This window comes from Symphodus melops (genome assembly GCF_947650265.1).
Source record: "Symphodus melops genome assembly, chromosome: 22".
NCBI classification, from domain to species: Eukaryota; Metazoa; Chordata; class Actinopteri; order Labriformes; family Labridae; genus Symphodus; species Symphodus melops.
The window spans coordinates 16,596,385-16,618,007 of record NC_136712.1 but is presented as its reverse complement, the minus strand read 5'-3'; the positions used below and the strand labels follow the sequence as shown (position 1 = coordinate 16,618,007).

General features: G+C 42.7%; 1 protein-coding gene across 2 annotated transcripts in view; it reads left to right on the top strand.

Annotated features, from left to right (window-relative positions):
* The first annotated feature begins 1,402 nt into the window (after nucleotides 1-1,402).
* Nucleotides 1,403-21,623, top strand: part of syn3 (synapsin III) — a 105,594-nt gene continuing 85,373 nt past the window's right edge. The window contains exons 1-2 of one of the 2 annotated variants that reach the window (XM_079335031.1): nucleotides 1,403-1,532; nucleotides 14,242-14,783. In XM_079335031.1, the coding sequence (XP_079191157.1) occupies nucleotides 14,302-14,783 (482 nt within the window). In that variant the 5' untranslated portion in view covers nucleotides 1,403-1,532; nucleotides 14,242-14,301. Of the gene's footprint in view, nucleotides 1,533-13,780; nucleotides 14,067-14,241; nucleotides 14,784-21,623 lie in introns of those variants that run through there. The other variant, XM_079335032.1, reaches the window with a different exon arrangement.

Sequence of the window (21,623 nt, the reverse complement as noted above, 5' to 3'; positions counted from 1 at the left end):
TGTTTGATGTCATGAGGAAGGTGTGGTTTACATGACAGAAAGATACACATTGAATTAAGCCATCCAGATTACAGCTGACCCTCTGCACCCCCTTTGGTATGGACTCTTGACTTCAGGGTGCAGGTACAGGATGAAAACCACAAGAGGCCTCACATCCTCTGTATTCAGCTGCTTAAGATCTGACTGTGCTGGATGAACTCAGCACTCTTTATTTACCTTGCTACTGAAATCCCTCATGTAACCATGTGATACTTTAGTTTGTTTTACTGTGCTGTACTGTAAATGTTTGTATGAATAATGTTTTCATGCTCTCAGTTCAAGGTACATTTCCCTACATGGGCCATAATGGTTTCATTTTTTCTTTCATATCATTTTGGACTGGTGTTTTATAACAAATGAGACATTTAAAGATGCAGCAGTTGTGTTCTTCACTTGTCATCACTGTGACTCGAGGGAGATGCAGGTGTATCCACGGTGCACCTTAAGGGACAAAATAGCATGTGATTAATCACAATACAAAAAATTAAAGCACTAATTTAAGACATTTATTTATCGTGATTAACTAGTGTTATGGAAAATTTTACTCCATGTGTACTACGAAGGTCTCATAGAATCTGTCATATAAAATGTTTTTGAAATGTCTTAGAATACGACATGCACAGCATATTGGGTGTTTTGTTTCCCATCATTTTGTTACCTTTATTCTGTTTCTCACACTCTGTACATGTGGGAAGAGTCACCCAGGCTCTTTCTCACTGGACTCCATCTCCTTCTCAGCCTTGGGAGATGGTAAATAGTCATGTAGTGTCTTTTCTCACACTAGGGGATAGATTGTGCCCTGCCAGGTGGGCAGTGTCTCTACGTGGCGTGATGGGGGAGTGCTCTGTGTAGTGTGATGGAAATGTATAAGTGTTCATGTTTGCCTTTTCTCGGGGCCTCTTTCTCTCCTCACGGTGTGAGAGAGGGGTCTTCGAACGCTTATCTTGCCTTTGAATAAATGTTCATTGAGACCAGATCGATCTTGGGGTTCCTTTTTGAATAGATCTTCTCACTCTTTATTTTCACTCTTTGGTAATGGGGAAAATTCCACAACACTAGCCATATTTAAATTGTATAAGGCTGTCATGTCAGCAGGTAAGGGTAAAAAAAAAAAAAAAGCATATTAATATATTATTTTTAATGAAAATGTCCACAATCCATTCTATTTACTTTAGCTTATTTACTGATAGAACCTCAATCAATGCTCCTGTCGGTCAATGAGCCTCATGGATTTACTGCGGTAATAATGAATGCGCTACACCCCTCACGTTCCCGGCATGCATTGTGGAAAGAGCGAGAGAGAGAGAGAGAGAGAGAGAGAGAGAGAGAGAGAGAGAGAGAGAGAGAGAGAGAGAGAGGGTGGGGGGCTTGGCTGGGAGGCTGAGGAGGACCGTGGACCAGAGCGCAGAAGAAGAAGCTGCAGCATCAGAAGAATCAGAAGAAGAAGAAGAGGGTCATAATCCCACTCTTGCTCATTACTGACAACAGCTCAGGTAAATTAATTTCGCTTTTTCTGTTTTTTTTTTTTTCTTCTTCTCAGCACCACGTTTTTTTCTCCAAGCTTTTGTCTGTGTGTTGGTTTCCGGCTGCGGGCTTTCCCTTTGGAGGAATCAGGTTCTTTTTTACGCAACAACGCTCATCTTTTCCGGGTTTCTTTATGGTCATTATACTTCGAATCAGGCGTGTTGTGAGCATTGAGCGCAGCGTTGTGCTGTTGTCTCAGTGGTTGAAGTGCTTTGACAGCTTGCTCCTGTTCTACAGTATCTGTGCAGGGATTCCCTCAGCCATGTCTCTGCAGCCTCCTGTCCAGTCACTCCTCCGCTCAGCGTTTCAGGAGGGAGGGAGGGAGGGATGGGGCTTGATATCCATTTCATGATTGTGACCCGGGGAGACGGTGGCTAAGAAAGTCACTGCACCCATATTCTGAGGCAGAGTAATCTGAATTGATCGATTTTAACATATTGCACACTGATGAAACAAACCTTAATATTTTTTCTCTAAACTCTGTTTTGAAATTTAATCTCATGATCATGGTGTTTTCGTGTTTTTTTTTTATTACCCCTGCATTAATGGATTCAAACAGAGCAATCCATGAATATTCAATATGAAAAGCATACATATAGTTGGCTTTTTAAAGACTTTAATTTGCCAAATATAAAAGCTAGTAGCAAATATCTGACATATTGCAGCATTCTTCATTGATTTTATTTACTTTATTTGATTATTCACATAGCTTTTTATTTTAAAGGTTCTTTCTGTCCTGCTGACCGTTTTAATTTACATTTTCGACACTTTATTGTATTTTGTTGCTACATGCATCAAGTTGTTCACCAGCTAATTTGCTTAATCGTGTTCAGCTGTTTGTTTCTGAGCAGAGAAGTTATTGCTAACATTTTTTGCTAAACCCTCAAAGTGTGTGTCAAAGAAGAAATTTATATCAGGCCAAAATAAAGGTAGCGCTGAGAGGCTATCTTAAAATTGTCTGCTTAAAATTAGGTTAGCTTTAAATGCTGAAGCTCTGAGAGGGTGCTAGCTTAAAATGTCTGTGCTGGATAAACTTAAAATGCTCTGTAAACAGGGCAAGCGTCAATGTAGCCTACAATATGTAGAACTGAATGACAATGTTAACATTAAATATTATTAATTAATTTGGGAATTGCTACTGAAAGCGAACTGTTGCTGCATGTGCTGCGGTGATGAAAATATCATATAAATTACACTTAGATACATTAGCTCATTGGTAAACATATTCTTTCACCCGTTTGTCTTTACTACGGTAAACACGGAACTGGGGGGAGTAGCACAGAGAACTCCTCATGATTCCCCGCCAATCTCGACTTGATCTTTTGTAGTTTTGATTGAGAGCCCCTGTGGTGAAATCTATAGATTGTATCTTTAAATTGCTTTGTAACACAAAGAATAGCAGCAGTGCTGGTTCATGGTCATTAATGAGGCTCAACTGATATTGGGGTTTTTTTCAGGGCCGATACGGTTATTAGTAGTTCATGAGACTGATTAGATATTTGGAAACTGAAATCTATTTACATTAAAAACACACTTTTTACATTATTATTTTTTATAGACAATCTGTACAATAAAAAGCAGATACAGATAATGTCTGAATGCCAAAATACTGTCCACTGATAATCTATCAGGCAGATATCAAGTGACTACTTGTTACCATGAAGTACTTTAAAAATACAAATCAACTAACACTTTGACAACTTTTCTCCTTTTTAAAGTTTATTTTACAGTTTTATCATTAATGTTTCTCTTTGATTATAAGACATCAGACGTTGCCAATATACAAACTCACAGGTTTAGATTGTTTCTCTGTGCTGGTAGATGTGGAGTGGGTGGGGCTCAACACGTGACGTCACATATTGAAGTTTACCAATGAAGATTTGGTAAACTTCAATTTGACTAGTAATATCTTTAAATACTTGCACAGCACTGACAGTGCTAGTCCATGACTTGGTATAAATCATACTGTAAGATGTGTTTTTTAAACGTTCATTTTGACAGTAAGGGAATAAGGACATTATATCCTGTAGAAAGACATAACGTAGAAACCAGAAAGTTCTCCACAAATATACAAAACATGCTGCAGCTTTATTTATCAGGGGAAACTGACTCAGCATACTTCACAATGGACGCGTTGGTACGGCTCTCTCTTGAACATTGACGTCAATGACATCATACCAAATAAACACCATGAAATATTCATCAGGCATTGAGCAGGCGGACACAAGTGTTCCCACCATAACCAGCTATCTATTCTGTCTCCCAACAGATGCTCCTCAGCATGAAAGGCTGGCTGCAGCCACTAATGAGCTCTTGTTTTTTTGTTTTTTTCCCCCAGTGAAACGATATATTGCTAAATGACGGTGACCTTTCTGTCCCTGAGCTCGCTCTGTGCCTCGCAGTGTGCACCAGACTTTACGGAGGAATGTTCCACTTGCAGTAGTGACAGGAGGAGACTTTGTTGAGACAAGTTGTAGTAGTGCGGGGGCTGCTTTGTTATGAATGGAGCTTTGGGATCAATATGCTGCTGATGCTGTTTACATGGGAAATGATTCATCAAGAGCCTGTTAGTCATAACGAAAATGTGAATGGAATGGATAGTGTAGATAGATAGTGTGTATTGAAATAAGTCGGACTGTCAGGGTTGTTCGGAAGTGCTGTCAGTCAAACTTTGGTTGTGAGAATAGGTTGGAATAGTGATGACGTTTTTTTGTCGGCCAATCCAGAAGTAGCTTCTCCATTAGCTCGAACGAGAATTCGCCTAAGGGATTTTTGAGTTTGTGTGGATCATAACATAATCTCTGTGTCAAACATGTTTCTGATTCGTAGCTGTTTTGTTCAGCTGGATCATCTTTACAGATGAACACCATTTATATGAAGTTTACGTGTTAATGCAGCCGAGAGAAGTAAAAAGCTAACGTTATGCTACAAGCTAACTACACCGCGGCCGGTTATTTTGATGTCTTTTGATGCTTATCGGTCTAGTCAGCGGTTTTGACAAGTTTAGCGAAACCATAGCTTAATAAGTTGTTAATTAACCTAATATCTGCAAGAGCACTGAAAAACATGACTAAAGGCTGTAAGGAGGATTAGTGAGAGAGTTCCCGGTGTGATGACGTTTAATGTCTCCGACAACCGCTGTAGTCTCCTTTAGCCACTTGTTAGCAACCGTAGTTTTAAGTACGCGTAAAAAAAAATCACAAGTGGAGGTCTTAGCTAACGTAGTTTATCTCGTCGAACAAAACGTCAACATCTCTTAAGCTTGTGTTTACCACAGACCTTATTTCAGGCGTCTAACCCCAAACCCATTTAAAATCCCCATTGACTTTTAGATTGCAGAACCCATGGTGCTAAAATGCTAACTCACTTCCGGGTTTTAGAATTGTATTTTTGCATGAACGTGATAAACATTTCTACTCCTCTGAGCTTGCAATCTTGTCTGGAGTGTTGTTTGTTGTCGTGCTAAATCCATTTTTTAGGCTCCTCCCACTCATGATTGCGTTAAACAATTACATTTAGCCCTCCCTCCCTTTAGATAACACTGTTAATTTACAGGTTTCTGAAATGTATGGAGTGAACCTGTCTAAATTCTTGAGCTTGTAAAATGGTCTTAATTTGCTTTTTACTTCCTGTCTTCTCCCCTGGTTGCCTGTGCGTCTGTATCATAAATGTGCGTGTCTGTGAAGATGCTAATGTGGAATCTGCACTGAGAGGTGCGATGAGGTCACTGCGTGGTGACTCGGCCGTGAGTCCTCGCCTCAACAACTCGTCGCTTCTGCTGCTGCAGACACTTTCCCAGAGAGCTGGGACTGTTGTGTCGCTGAGCACAATCTGTCACCGCAGCCGTCAGGGTTCACGGTCCAAGGATGACTTTCTCGTTCCCGCTGGGTACTTCTGAAAAGTGCAGAAGCAGCAAAACTTTCACCTTCCATTTGAAGCTCCTTTGTTTTTAATCTGTTTGCGGTGGAGCATTGTAGTCCTAGATGTGTCCCTATTTTCTTATTCTGTCTTCTCTGGTTACGCTCCCCTTGTTTGAAAGTGGACTATAAAGTCAGTTCAAAATAGAGTTAGCACACTGAAAGCATTTCACAGCATGTTTGCAAACCCTGAAATCGACAACCGAAGCCTAATGGCGTCCTCACAAGCTGACATTTTACACGCTTTGCTTTTGGCTAATTTGACTAAGCAGCAGGCTTCTAAACAAACTCCCAGAACGACTAAAAGACATGCTTTTCTCACGACAGGAGCGACTGAAAGTTCAAGATTTAAGCTTTGAATTCATGCCGATGACTCTTAGTAAAAACTAAATATGAAATATTTATATGATGGAGGATTGTCACAGATTATATTTGTCCAAAGCAGTGTGGAAAAGATGGAATTTAACCATGGATTGTCGAATGAATCACAGAAGTGGAGCCGGCCATTTACAAAAAGAAATCTGATGCAGAAGTGCCCTAAACTTGCATTTCATCTAATGGCCAGCAGGGGACCTTCAATCATTTGGATTACACAGAGGCATGTTTGAAGAGTACTCATTTAAGTCATAACCCAGATAATAATTATGGTTAAACGCAGTTGTGGTTTCAGTTGCTAGTTTGAGTTCTTCTTCAACACAGCGTGATGTTAGATCAATAAGATGCCAATCAGAGTTTAATAGACATTAAAGCAGGTTGGAGACAAATGTGTAATTACATCGCTCAATAGTGCAGCAAGTTTTTGATTAATACAATAGATTCTAAATTAGTGATAAATCTGTTTCTCTCTTTAAATCCAAAATGTTTTTTTGTTTTTTTTTAAATGGCTGAATTGGCACTGAATTAGGGCTGGGTGATTAATTTAACAATCATTACAATTAATGAACAATTATTTTGTGTTCATAGTTCACTGACATGGTCTCTACTGTTAATGTGCTCAACTATTAAAGCTGCGATATGTTTTCAAATGAAAGAGTGATCACCTGAGGAACTATTTTGTGTTTATTTATCAAAGCATCGCTTGTGATGAAAACGACATGTTTTTAATTTAAAAAGAAAAATGAACTTCTCTGAAAGAGTAGAAAATAAATAAACAGGTTTTTCAAAGTGTTTACATTTGACGTCTTTACGCTCAGCGTCGTCTTCCCTAAAGACAAATTATGTCAGTGTGGGTGAGTGGGAGAGATGGTCATTTCTTAACCAGAAGTGCCAGGGGTTCGAGTCCCAGCTCTGGGTGTGAGTGTGCGGTCTGATGAGTCCGACCTGGACAAGAAAAGTGCGATACAAGCTGAAGTAAATGTGGAACAATACAACTTCATTCTCCTTCTCATAATGTTATTGCTTTATTTTTGTCCCATAATCCTCTAACCAATACTTGTATACCAAGTCCAACAACACTGCTGATTGTGCCATGCTCCAGTAGTCATACTGAGAGGATGTCAGCGTCTTCTTTTCTCAATATGATTGTACTTCTCAAAAACTTTCTGACTGAAAGAATTCATATTGGAAACGTTAAAACGACCCATTTCACAGCAACCAGACGACCACAGGCTACAGTGTTCCTGTAGTCGCTAAGCAACCCGCTCCTTGTTTTATTTCTGATCCTACATGCGGTGCAGAAGCAGCCGAACAAAGTAACACTCTCACTTTTTCAGGGAACAGCGATGGTAACCTTATGACTCATCTTTGTGTCGAGCACTTCGCCACCCTCTCTCTCCGTCTTTCTACCACTGCATGAAGAGGCCGGGTACCGCATTTTAAAAAAAGCCTCAAAAGGAGCTGCGTGCAGACAAATTCATCAAGATAAAGTCAAGTATGGAATTAGGGCTGGTAGCTGGAGATGTGCTGTCATCCAGTAAATAAATTATTCATTTAAATAAATGTAAAAAAAGGGGGATGGGTGGGCGCTGGTGTAGCTCCGTTGGTAAAGTAGGTGCCCCACATGGCTACAGTCCGAGGTTCGAGTCCCGGCCGCGACTCTTTGACTCAAGTTCCCGCTGTCTCTTCCACACAGAAAGAAAAGAGAACCTTACGCTGCAGCGAGATAAATCACTGGATCCCAGGCGTATGACGATATTTTTTTGACAGCTATTTATGGCTGATGAACACCAGAGCGGCTTATTGGGAAGGAGTTGAGCCCAAAATATCACAGAAAACCTCGACCTCTATTTGCAGATCTGTGTAGGCTAACGGCAGGCGTTGTTCTGTTTGGAGCGTGAAGGAAGACGAACGTGATCCTCTGTTGGATAAAGATTGAACCCATATCCATGAACACATTTCTTCAGGCAAGTGCACCAAACAATCATGCATGGTCCTCAATGAGTGCCTGCTCAATTAATCACATTGTTTTTATTGCGGCCATTGTAATAAACACATTGTGAAAGTCTGAATTATTGGCGATGTGTTCTCACTCAGCATGTGAACACTTCACCAGTTGTATGGAGGTCTGTGTGTAATGGCCATGCTTTAACAGTAAAAGCTAACAGCTGATCTCAGGGTGTCAGTCTTTACTTGTGTATTCATCACAGTTCATATCGCAGCATTGAATAATGACATTGCTCAACGCATATAATCACATCCTGCAGGCCTATTCTCAACAGAACGAAACAAAGCAAACCTCAAGGTGCTGTACTACTGTGAGGCACATGGGTTCCAAGAGTGCACTTAAAGCTACAAGTGTAAATGTGATGGTGGCAGAAGACGAACGGTTTGGAGATTCAGGAGTTGAGATCGTTCGGCGTGAAGCAAAGTGCTGAACGGACCGACCAGCCGATCAACCACCTCTCACCCAAAAAAGTCAATTAAGACAAAGAGAAAATGAGTCACACTCAAGATAAAGAAGTTCACAGGCAGTCAATGAGGAAGTGAGCCGAGGCTGTTTGAGTGTTTTTGCTTCAAGGCAAAATACAGATTTAGATTTACTCTGGTCAGGAGGGAGGAGTTTTATACACTTCAAAACAATGCCATGGAAAGACAGGTGAAGCTTCTCCTTTTAATCAACATACAACTCATTATATTAAACCAATCAGAAGGCAGCGTCTGACAGAAACATTCACCTAACAATGATTTTATTAATGTAAGAGCCTGGAGCCATGACAGAGTCAGAAAAAGAGGACAAGGAAGTAACTAATTCAAAACGGCCCCAAAAAGCATATAATGACTGAACAAGTCAAATATATTCAGATTTATAATTGATTGATTTATTCTGACATTTTGGACTGATTGTTAAGCTAAAGGTTGGTTGGTTATCCTAAATGGGTTCAACCTCTGGGGACCATAAATATTTACATAATCATTCCACTGGGGCCAGTCGTGATGTTTTGATCTGGAAGGGGACGGTGTCAACATTTCAAAGATTAATGTAATTATAATCTATGGTTCCCATGACAACGGCACTCGTTTGCAAGGATTCTTTCACTGTAAAAAAAAAAAAACTCCAGGATAGCGACAGCCACCAACATCCATCTGGCTGTGAGTCCCACACGTTTATGTATAATCTCCCAGCATGCCTCAGGGCAGGTTAAATGATTCCTCCTATCACGGATTTGGTCCTCTCTGCGATGCCTCCTCTCTGAAATTTCATTTTTCTCACTTTGAATCGTGTTCGCACTGACCCTCTCCTCTCACCAGTTACACCCCCGCCCCCCCCCCGGCCCCCCCGGCCCCCCCAGCCCAGGCTGTCATGAATAATTGAAGCCGTGTAGGAGGACTCCTAGTTGACAGGCCACACATCGGGGAGACACGCTGATCTCTTTAAAGCCTGTTACAGTTTAACAGTGTTGGACAATGAGTGTGAGTGAGAGTGCGTGTTGTTGTAGTCACGATGATCTCCACGCCACGAGTCCCCCAGACGCACAAAAACAAGAAAACCATATCAGTACAATCCCAACATAAACCCAATTTACGTTAAAATTTCAACTACATGCACTTGTCATTTGACATTTTGTGAAGAAAACATTTTGATAAAATATAAACAGCTAGAAATACCAAAACGCCTGTGAATCACTGCAAACAGTTTTCCAAGTTTGAAGTAGTGACCCCCTGTAGGCATCCCCACCATGGCCTCCAATTTCCCACGCTTCTTAAAATAAATACACACGGCCTACATTTTTATCCACGCTGTGAGACAGGACTTACAGCAGGCCGGTACATGGAGAGCTTACCTGAGGAACACATCTTTTACTCAGAGCTGATGCCTCTCTTCGTTGTCGCTCATCCTCGAAAAAATCTGCAAAAAAACCTAAAAAAACCCAGAATTGTTACTTTATCACCGGAGACGCTGCTCCGTGTCCTGAACTAATTAGCCGTGGATTCTAACAAGAAGTGATGTGAAAAGTCACACAGCGACACAACAGGATGTGCGATAGATTCGACAGCTTCACAGCCCCGACGCCACCGAAACAAAAGGCGAAACATGTAAGAATGGGAGAGCAGCAGGAAGGAGATGCTGAGTCCTTTTTCAATTACAAGATTTTCTTTGAAATGTCGAATGAGTTACACACGCAGTCCAGCAGCTGGGCTCTACTCTGCTATTATTCTGCTCTTCCCCATCATTAAGGGCCAAAGCCTGTGATTACTGCTGAGTCATGTTTACCGTATACACACGAGTTTCAGGCAAGACACAAACTGGAGGATTGTTCTTTTTATGGGTGTAAAAAAGAAACTTTAACCACACAAGAAGGGATCATAAATACTTTTATAACCCTTTTTTTCTCTTCTTTTTTTGCCTGTTGTATATGCGTCTCTCATGCTATCCACCGATCTCTTATCTCCAGCGTAAGCCCAGCGGCAGGAACAGAGAGCGAGATTCCCAAAGAGAGAAACCCGGAGTCGGAGCCTTAAAGGATTTAATAGCTACTGATGTGAGCACAGCGAGAAAGCAGCTTACAGCGATGTTGAGAAGGTGGAGAATGTGCCAGCGGTGTGAAGATAGTGATTTTCAGCGAACCGCTCCTTATCTGTCCAACGGGATCAAGTGTTTACAAAGAGGGCTGAGCTGACAGTCAGGGGGCCCCGTGACTGTAATTTCCACTGCTTGTCGTGCGCCATTATTCTGCCTGTTATCTGACAATGCTCTGTAATTTGGCTTAAGCCCTGCTAGTTAGAGCTTCACACATACAGTAAGCATATTACCCAGGGAGGGAATCCCGGACTGTTCAGTCCTGCAGCTGGGAGGCATATTACATCACACATGATGGAGTTATTCCTCAAGACTACAAGAAGCTGCTGTGATAAAACGCCTTGAGGCCTCCGACTGAAAATGAAAAGTTTTCTAGTTAACTTTTTAACAAATCCCATGAAGAGAATCAAAGCAGCTCTTAATTGATCCTCCCTAGTTCTCTTTTTTTGTGTGAATTATTAATGAATGAATGTGTTAAAAGGATAGCAATGCTTTTTTTAAGCTGCACTAATTCATGATTTTGTACTCTGCAGTTACTTTAGAAAGTCTTCGCCCTCAGTGTCCACATACTGCGTGCTGTGCACACATCTTTGCTGCGCAGAGGAAAGGTGTCCTGAGGGCGTGGTCTCATGCGTGTGCGCCGCACGTGTTGTTTCCGCTCGTCTCAGGTGTTGATCCCCATCGTGTCGCGCCACAGCGAAGCTATTTGAAATGCGAAGGCAACAATATGACCTCGTGTAAACTTCAGCATCTGCAACTCCTTGGATCCGCAGCAATACACCCCGCCAAGTCTGACGGCCATCGGATGAGCGGTCGTGTAGAAACTGTACGAACAAACACACAGACAGATCCCTGGATTTAAAGACAAGACAACTCTCATCTGGGCTCCACTAATAACACCCTCCGAGGTCAGGTTCTCTTATCTGAGTTCAGCGACTCTCAGAAGCTCCAGCTTTAGCTCCACATAAAGGCTTCCTGATGGGAAACGTCTCACTACATTAACTTGTCACGGGAAAACATTTGCCCCACTTCCTCTTCCTCTTCCTCTTCCTCCTCCTGCTGCTGCTGCTGCTAGCTTTTTTTAAGATGCCTTCCTGTCTTCAACTACCAGAGCCTCAAACATCAGGCACAGGCATCGACGCCTCACTAAGAAATGCACTTTTATCTCATCCCAGCTTCATTTACCGGGAGTGCGGCCTAGTTTTAATCAGGTTTAAGGGTTTCTTCTCCCCCCCCCCCCCCAATCTCTGCTCGCATGTTGGCGTCATTGCAGTTTGATAGCTAATCACTTTAAATGTCTCTTCTCCGCCACGCTGGGTTCCTTGTGTTATATAACGGTAGCCTCGATCTGCCTCACAAAGAGACGAGCTGTGAATCATTGCTCGGCAACTTTGCATCACCGCTGCTGTGTCACTGTCATTTTGTTGTGCCGGAGGTTTTTTCCCCCTCTCTTCCTGTGTGGGTTAGCTAATCCTATGCTAATCAGGTTAAGCGGATTCAGAATGCATTAAGGCTTTTTTTTTTTTTTTTTTTTCCAGAAACTAAATGTCTATGCGTCAAAATCAAATCTTAAAGTAGAACTACAGATGTGAAGATTCTTTCAATTATGCAATTAACGATCTGAAAGCTACCGACACATCCCTACTTCTCCTCTGTTGGCCACTAGGGGGCAGCACAACAAGCTGCGAGTCCGTCATCAACAACAACAGCTGTCTCTTCATTCAGGGGTAGCGTCCTTCAAAAGGACCGAGCCTTCGTAGCCTGAACTGAAATGAGAGTCACCGACTCTCCCCGCCCTCATCGTTTCAATTCTAAGCCCCGCCCCTGTCACCGAGCAACCTCACTGTTGCCCCTGGATCGGGACACAGCTGGTTTGTTTCAGATACCCAGGAAGGGAACACAGAGGCTCAGAGTCAGGTAACTGGTTCAATGAATAATTTCTTCGCTGTGCTTGAAACGAGTAGGTGAATCTCTCGGTCTGGTGAGCAGAGCAGAGTGAGGAAGATGAGCACGGTAGCGTGAGTGCTGATTCAGGTGGAATCCACAGAGGGACTTGAGTGGAATGGAAAGGGAGTTTCGTTGAGCACAGCTGTGGGTTTGACCTAATCACACACACAGGTAGATCACATGAATGGCTATAGACTCCAATCTAGTAGCATGGTACATTTGAAGCGTATAAAACTCTGTTGACTAATGCAGGGTAAACGCACCACCAGTTCATCTGCTGATTTTTTGAAGGTTTAAATTGTCCTCCAATCAGATGTCTCTGTGATTCAAGGTGTGTTCAGAGTAAAGATGGAGTATTATAGCGGTGCCACTAAATTCCGAAATGTTGCCGCTGTTTGCCTCCTTCGGCGCACCGTAACTGAGACGCAAGCTGTGTCCCATTCCAGAGGTTGCAGCCTTCGTGGGCTGCATTTTAAGACCGATTACGTCACACCGGCGCGACAAGTGCTGTCCCAATTCAGCAGCTCCTTCGAATGCAGCCGAGAAATGCAGCCTTCCTTTCCCCGATTTTGGAGGCTTCAACGGTTGGATCCTTTGCAGCCTTCCCTTCCCAAGATGCATTGCGCGCAACGGTAAACATCAACAATGGCATCCACGGCCCAACCCAGACCTCCGCAGCTGATACGAATTTTACTTTTAAATGCAAGTATTGGGTTTTATTTCTGTCCAATAGTTAACGACACCCACGTTTGAAAGATGTTAAATGGTGATAAAGTATGATGATGAAAAGCACACGTAAAGCACACGTCGGCGCATATAATTCTCCCTCTCTCTCTTTTTCAGAATCATAAAAAACTGTACTATCAAAATATATTAATTAATTATATCTCCTGGCTCCATTGTAAATACAAAATAAATATAAATATAAAAAATAGGTGTTTGCGGTTGAGTTGTGTTGATAAAACGGTGCAATCAAAAAACGGACACTCTCAGGGTTGCTAGGAGACCGAACAGTTGGTGACGCAAGTAGGAAGACCAGACCGTCTCATTTCGGAGACCGCGTGGATCAGCCGCGTGGATCGAAGGCCACGCCCTCCGAAGGCTGCAACCTCTGGAATGGGACACAGCTTAGATTTGTATCCAAACAGGAAGTAAATTACCCTTAACTCAAAACAGGACAAAAATACAAAATAAAAGCATTACAAACTATTTTAACATGCATACAGACGTCATTAAAATACGGTTTTATAGTGATTAACTATTGAAATTCAGCAATAATTGTGTTTTTTATTTTGTCGTTTGACATCCCGAGTTAAGATTGAACCAATTGCTTGTTGGAGCGTTGATGCTGCACCTGTGTTTTATGTCTATGATCCCACCTATGAACCGATGGGATAGGTCGTGTTGAATGATCGTGAATCAGACAACGGAAGCTCTGCAACAAATCATTTATTTCTGATCTCCAGTTTGCTTCCATGTAAAGCGTTTAAATGTTGACGCCGTCTCCATGACTACATCTTAACTCGTTTTCTTTTTCTTCTTTAATTTTCAGCAAAGTTTCCAGTTTAAGAGTCTGCACTTGGTTGTTGTGGGGGGGAGGGGGCGCTGTTTTAGTCTTGTTGTTCTGCAGACACTGTAGACACAACACTCTTCAATAATAACCATTATTGGGTGTCATAAAGGTCTCTTATTTTTTCAACATCTGTTTAAATTTTCAGATTTTAAGGTTTAAAATAAAAAGCTCATCTATCAGATATTTTCATTTTGTAGTTGTTTGTTTATTTTTTATAAAGGAATCAGTGCAGCGTTAATGTCATGTTTTTTAACTTAAATCCAAATCCTTTGTTTGTTGTTCAGGATATCCAGCATTCTTCCCCCTCACCTCCTCTGGCCTGACTGACCCACCAGCCCACCGCCATGAACTACCTCCGCCGGCGCCTGTCAGACAGCAGCTTCGTGGCCAACCTTCCCAACGGCTACATGATGGATCTGCAGAGGCCGACCCCTCCAGGTTCATCCACCTCCTCTCCCGCCTCCCCGGCCACAGAGAGACGGCAGCCCCCGAGTCTCCCGACTCAGACCCAGAGCTCAGGCTCTGCCTCGGCCTTGGCCCCGGCCCAGGCCCCAGCCCAGGCCCCGGCCCCGGCCCCAGCCCCGACCCCTGCTCCGGCCCCGGCCTCAGCCCCGGCCTCAGCCTCGGCCTTCTCTGGGGGCTCAGGCAGCTTCCTCAGCTCCTTCTCCAGCGTGGTGAAGAGTGCTCAGATGGCCCAGAACGTTGCTGCCGCTGTGCACGCCAAAGCAGCTGCAACAGCTGCCGAAGGGGCCTCAACAGGGCCACCAAAACCTGTCGTACGCAAACCCAAGATCCTTCTGGTCATCGACGATCAGCACACGGACTGGTGAGTAGGAAAGAAAAAAGATGTGTTTCTAGCGTTTGCTGTAGATTTTCTAAATGGTGCTGCTCATCTTCCCAGAAGATGTAAATTCCCTCATGTGCGGTAAAATTGATCTCAAACAGCAGTGGTTCATTTTTGGTGCAAAAATGGATGCAGTACATTAAAAGTCCTCCCATGACTAATTCATAATTGATCAGTACAATTAATGAGCTGATTTTACTGACTGGACATCATGTGAGTACAATTCAGCAACATGAAGAGGAGAAGCACGCAAAGAAAGACATTACACACTGGACACAATCTGAATCTCTCTTCAGGTGAAGCATGTAGAAAATATTTAGTACTATATTCAAAGAATCAGGTTTAGTTCTTTACTTTATTTCTTTAATCATGCTGCATAACATATTAACCAGCAGAGGGCGCTATATGCGTTTGGCTTGTCTTGATAGATGTCAGGAGCGAAAGAGGAGACAGCTATCTGTTTCTGTATAGGGGATAAAAATGTGCATCATATCATATCACATTGAATCACTGCGTGTGGTATGCAGTGTATTGTATCGGGTCGTATCGTAAGGTTAGCACTGGGGCTTTTCGAGCTCTTTTGAAATGAAGCACATGCTCTCGTAAAGTGAAAAAGGATAAGACTCTCTATTGGCTTTGAGGTTCATGGCTTACACGCTGGAATTAAAATTGTCATGGTAACAAGAGGAGGGTCTCTTGCTCGGGAGATGACGGGAAAAGAAAGGAACGATGATGAGAAGTGACGGGATCATGTTTCAGGAGCAGCACACACACGTGTGCGTGTTCGAGCCTCACACTGTGGGAGAATTGATTTCAGGCAGAAGAGGCACGCAGCAGCCAGTTTATCATGTTTGTCTTCCTGAATCAATAACCAACTCTTCCATTTTATGAATTGTTTTTCTGTTGCCTGACATTTGCTGGTAAATCGACCTCAGTGAAGCCGTTTCCAGCCCTTTGAATTGATGTGCACAATTAGCCAGAATCATTTTGCACTGAAGCATCTGTTTCTTAATGCTCTCCAGGGAGGATGAGGACGAGGTCTAAAAATGATCACTTAAAGCCCTCCCGTCGTCGGTCGCATCAAAGGCGCAGAGATCGCTCTTCATATTCTGAAAAGCAGGGCCGCCTCTTTTCTTTAATCCGTCTGGCTGAAATCCCAAAAGTGCCTGCTCATGCTGACGTCCTGTGAGTGAGTCGTCGAGAGCTTTATCCTCCCTCGGAGGCATCGAGGCCTCACTGCGAGGCCCCGCCCTCACTCTTCAGAGAACAGCAGTCTTTATTAATCAGCTAAACCAGGGGTCTCCAACCTCTCTTCATCTGAGAGCTACTTTGAACAAAAAGAAAGTGACCAAGAGCTACCTGCATCACTTATACTTATTTACATACATACACATCATCTGAATCAAGCTGCTGTTTGTACATGTTGTTGATTTACTCTTTTTATTTTCTATTTTTTGTAATATGAATGTTGGGGGATGTTAAATAAGTAGTGGAGAAGGCTTTACATAAGCGTTTACTTCATCCTTCAATTTTTTGTTGCTGTGAGTTTGATGAACCACATTTTATAAAAACACTTCTATTTCAACTCTTCTCTCTTATTTTCAAAGCCTCCCTTTGATTTGGCCACTAGGGGGCACTGCAGGTCAACTTCATCCCCACACAGAACTGCTCATCAGACGTCCTCATGCTTTGATTTCTCTGAGCAGAATTGAAGGATTTGGTCCAGCAGATGGGGATGTTTCATCGGCTCTGAGGTCGATGTGGAACAGTCCTCCTGTGTCAAACACTGTTTGAGCTCACAGATGTGCTGTTATCAACAGCGTCTCTCTTGTGACAGGAAGCTGAATAGAATCCAACAACACATGATGACACAACCCTGACGTGTCTAATGTATTCAGTAAATGAATGTAAGGCTGCAGAAAGACTAAGTTCAGCTAAAGTGTGACGGGTCAAAATGAAGGAACGTTCTGTATCAATTTAAATCTTCACATCTCACTGAGGGAGACCAATACCATCCGTCAAGTAAAAATCTAACTGAGCTCGGACCAGGACTCGTTTGTCATCATTTTGGTTTTTAATGACATCCTAGTTTGTGACACGCCTGTGATGTCATCCTTCACGCAGATAGAAGTTAATGCATGAGGTGGAATCAATTAAAACACAGGTCGTTTAGTTACTTACTGTGAGATCATGCAGTCTGTTTGGGCCCTCTGCAAAAATCATTTGGGGGCCTTCCATCCACCGTCCATCACCGTCATGTCTGCCAGGGTCCTCTTCTTTTTTCTCTCCTATCATATGGATCGTTGTTGATTTTCTTTGACAAACGTTGGAGAGACAAGACCAAGACATTTAGGGATTGAGACAGAGAACAAACCATAAATGTCAAAGCGTGTCACTTAGGCCAACACCGGAGGATAACAAGCCAACATAAATGAAGTTGTTCATTTTATTAAAAGGAGACATTTTCCTTCGAATCACAGTAATGATGTGGACAAACAGCCATCACTGGTGGTCTTGACCGGTCTTGATTTAAAATTTGGAGTCCGCCCAGTCTGAGGCCGAGACAAGACCCAGTAAAAATGCTTTGGATTCTGAGACAAAGACCCTTAAAAAGTGGTCCAAGACCTATTTCGAGAACTACAACACTAGATGTGTTTGCAACATCTAAATACTACTAATAAAAACTTACAAGCGATTCAGCTTCATCTCTCTATCCTTGGTCTGCTCGTTTGCATGGATAATATCAGTGACAGGTGTTTGCTGCAGTGTTGATGATACTGATTATGATACAGATTACATAGAAGAACACTGAGGTCACAATCTGTGTCTGCCACAAGATCATTCAGAAACATCCAAAGAGTGACTGTGAATCGGAGACATTTCCCGAGATAAGGTCAGTGAGGTCCGACTTTGAAAGGGGCAGGTAGAGCAGAGCAGCGACTCTTTGGTTAAACCCCCGACACAACAACAACTTGTTAAAAAAAAAGACCAAATATTTGGCTGCTGCTTTGGCAACCTGTCTGTGTGATGGTGTTGGCTCTTTCATTCCCAGTGTTTGCTCTTAAGACAATGTTAAACCTGCCTTGAAGCAGCTGAACCCTTTTGTTGATTCTTGGATCTCGAGGAAAGAAGGCTTAATGTATTCTGTTTGGCCGTGTAAACCTCCACCATGACAAGATCAAAGTTTTAATCACCCTGGCCACATCGATCATTTTCTTTACGGCCTTGTAGTGGAATCGCTTCACGGCCTGCAAGCCACCTCGTGGCGTTTCTTCAGCTAGTCTCTAAATAGATGTGCTGTGCTTTTCATGCATCAATCAACATTGATTTCATTTTGTATGTGGTCACTGGTTTTACTGGGGCCACGGAAGCCAACACAACTATTTATCAGGAGGAAAAACTCTGGCAGTCTGCTGAAGCCACAGCACAACTTTACTTTATTGCACTGGCAACTTTCCACAAGATGAGTACAAGAAACTTTATATTCACCACTACATGTTCTCTCTGCATCGAAAGCAACCATGAAACTGCATACCCCGCTCAGTCAGAGAGTAATCCAGCTTCGCAGCTTTAAAGGTCACATACTTTGCTAAATACAGTTTACACTAATATGTGGCCCTCGTCTGTCTACAAACCCCCCAATTATGAGAAAAGTCCATCCTCTCCATCTTTTTCATGCTCCACTTTTCAGAAAATGTGTCACAGGCCGTTTTGGAGATTTTCTCTTCATGACATCACAAAGGGCAGTAACCCCTCCCCCTTGTTTGTTTGTTTGTTTGTTCTTACCTCTGAGTCTGCCTTCTCACCATAAACTAGAATCGGCATGATGCGAGAAAGCCTGAGCCACTCAATCTCTTCCAGAGAGGGGGGGCGTGGTCAGACACAGCTCATTTACATTTAAAGCTACAGACACAGAAACAGCCTGTTCTGAACAGGGCTGAAATTGTGCAAATGAGTGCAAATGTGCAATTCCCACCACCGCCTTACCTCTTGTCTCTTCAGCACTTTATACACTGCTGATTCCTGGTTTGTTTTGAGCAAAAGTGCACAGCCTCCTTTTGTTCACAGTTTGATGTTTTACTTGTGTGCTCATTAGTGAACAGTTTATGCTGTTTTGTAGTTTGTGCTTGTTGTTCTGCTACCTTTTATATTTGAGGTTCTGTGTACATTTGTATACGATCGACCTGGCATGGGACTGCAGATGGAAATTAGCCTATGGTTTAATTTGGCATAATGTGCATTAATCCTTTAATAAAGGTATACCTTGATAAACACTACCTTTTATGCAAGTGTCCCATATGACCTTACTCAGGCTCAGGCTCAGTGGCTCCAATGCTCTTATTAAAAGGATAATCTTTCATACGTAATACGTATATAATAAGTACGTACATAATAAGTCATCAACATACAATATGGATATTGTTAATTAATATTCCAATGCTTCGCCATTAACCCCAGCTTAAAAGACAAAGGATGTTACATCATTATGGTGATAGAGTACAGAAGCTAGATACATGGTGGATAGACTGCTGGATCTGCTTTCAGTGGTTCACAAGGGGGGAAAAGTTATTGCATAAAGTCTCTGTTAAGCTTTATTTTGAACATTGGACATTTGTTTCCAATAACTCAGAGTGCGTGCAGTTGCATAGTTTATTCACACTAATCATGGTTGGCAAATCACACCATGATGTCAAAGGACAATGGACTCATTGCAAATAAAGAGAATGTGGAGGCACATAGCACAAATTGATTTAAGCATGAACTCTTTTGCCTCTGTTTTGGGCTCCACCACCTCATTAGGGCAAATGTGTGTTTTATCTGCTAATTCTTTGTCTGACAAGTATTGTCTGGCATGTTGTAAGCAGTGATCTAAAGCCATAATATGCAGCACTGTAAACTATACTCAACAAAAATATAAACGCAACACTTTTGTTTTTGCTCCCATTTGTCATGAGATGGACTCAAAGATCTAAAATTCATTCCAGATACACAATATTACCATTTCTCTCAAACATTGTTCACAAATCTGTCTAAATGTGTGATAGTGAGCACTTTTGCTTTGCTGAGATAATCCATCCCACCTCACAGGTGTGCCACATCAAGATGCTCATCAGACACCATGATTAGTGCACAGGTGTACCTTATACTGCCCACAATAAAAGGCCACTCTGAAATGTGCAGTTTTGTCTCACAGCAAAATGCCACAGATGGCGCAAGCATTGAGGGAGCGTGCAATTGGCATGCTGACAGCAGGAATGTCAACCAGATCTGTTGCTCGGGCATTGAATGTTCATTTCTCCACCATAAGCCGTCTCCAAAGGCGTTTCAGAGAATATGGCAGTACATCCAACCGGCCTCACAACCGCAGACCACGTGTAACCACACCAGCCCAGGACCTCCACATTCAGCAGGTTCACCTCCAAGATCGTCTGAGACCAGCTACTCAGACAGCTGCTGAAACAATTGGTTTGCATAACCAAAGAATTTCTGCACAAACTGTCAGAAACCGTCTCAGGGAAGCTCAACTGCATGCTCGTCGTCCTCATCGGGGTCTTAACCTGACTCCAGATCGTCGCCGTAACAGACTTGAGTGGGCAAATGCTCACATTCGATGGCGTCTGGCACGTTGGAGAGGTGTTCTCTTCACGGATGAATCTCGGTTTACATTGTTCAGGGCAGATGGCAGACAGCGTGTGTGGCGTCGTGTGGGTGAGCGCTTTGCTGATGTCAATGTTGTGGATCGAGTGGCCCATGGTGGTGGTGGGGTTATGGTATGGGCAGGCATCTGTTATGGACGAAGAACACAGGTGCATTTTATTGATGGCATTTTGAATGCACAGAGATACCGTGATGAGATCCTGAGGCCCATTGTTGTGCCATACATCCATGAACATCACCTCATGTTTCAGCAAGATAATGCACGGCCCCATGTTGCAAGGATCTGTACACAATTCTTGGAAGCTGAAAATGTCCCAGTTCTTGCATGGCCAGCATACTCACCGGACATGTCACCCATTGAGCATGTTTGGGATGTGCTTGACCGGCGTATACGACAGCGCGTACCAGTTCCCACTAATATCCAGCAACTTCGCACAGCCATTGAAGAGGAGTGGACCAACATTCCACAGGCCACAATTGACAATCTGATAAACTCTATGCGAAGAAGATGTGTTGCACTGCATGAGGCAAATGGTGGTCACACCAGATACTGACTGGTTCTGAGTCCCCAGACCCTCAATAAAGCAAAAACTGCACATTTCAGGGTGGCCTTTTATTGTGGACAGTCTAAGGTACACCTATGCACTAATCATGGTGTCTGATGAGCATCTTGATGTGGCACACCTGTGAGGTGGGATGGATTATCTCAGCAAAGCAAAAGTGCTCACTATCACACATTTAGACAGATTTGTGAACAATGTTTGAGAGAAATGGTAATATTGTGTATCTGGAATGAATTTTAGATCTTTGAGTCCATCTCATGACAAATGGGAGCAAAAACAAAAGTGTTGCGTTTATATTTTTGTTGAGTGTATAAATCAGATATGAGTATATTGTTGAGTAATGATGTGAAAAAGGGTGAAGTCAAACATCCTGTGGGTTTGTTGTTCTCAGCTCTGTGCCAACACTGATGGATGCCACCTGGCACTGCTTTTTAATAATTTCTCCAAACATTAGCATTAGCATGTTGACATGTGGCTGCTCTGATTATGTAGAGGCACATTGGTGGAGTTCTGTTGCAAAAGTACAGTTAAAGAAGAACCAACAGATTTTGTTTGAAGTAAGGAGCGAGAACATATTTGGGCAGAAAATCTGATTGAAGAT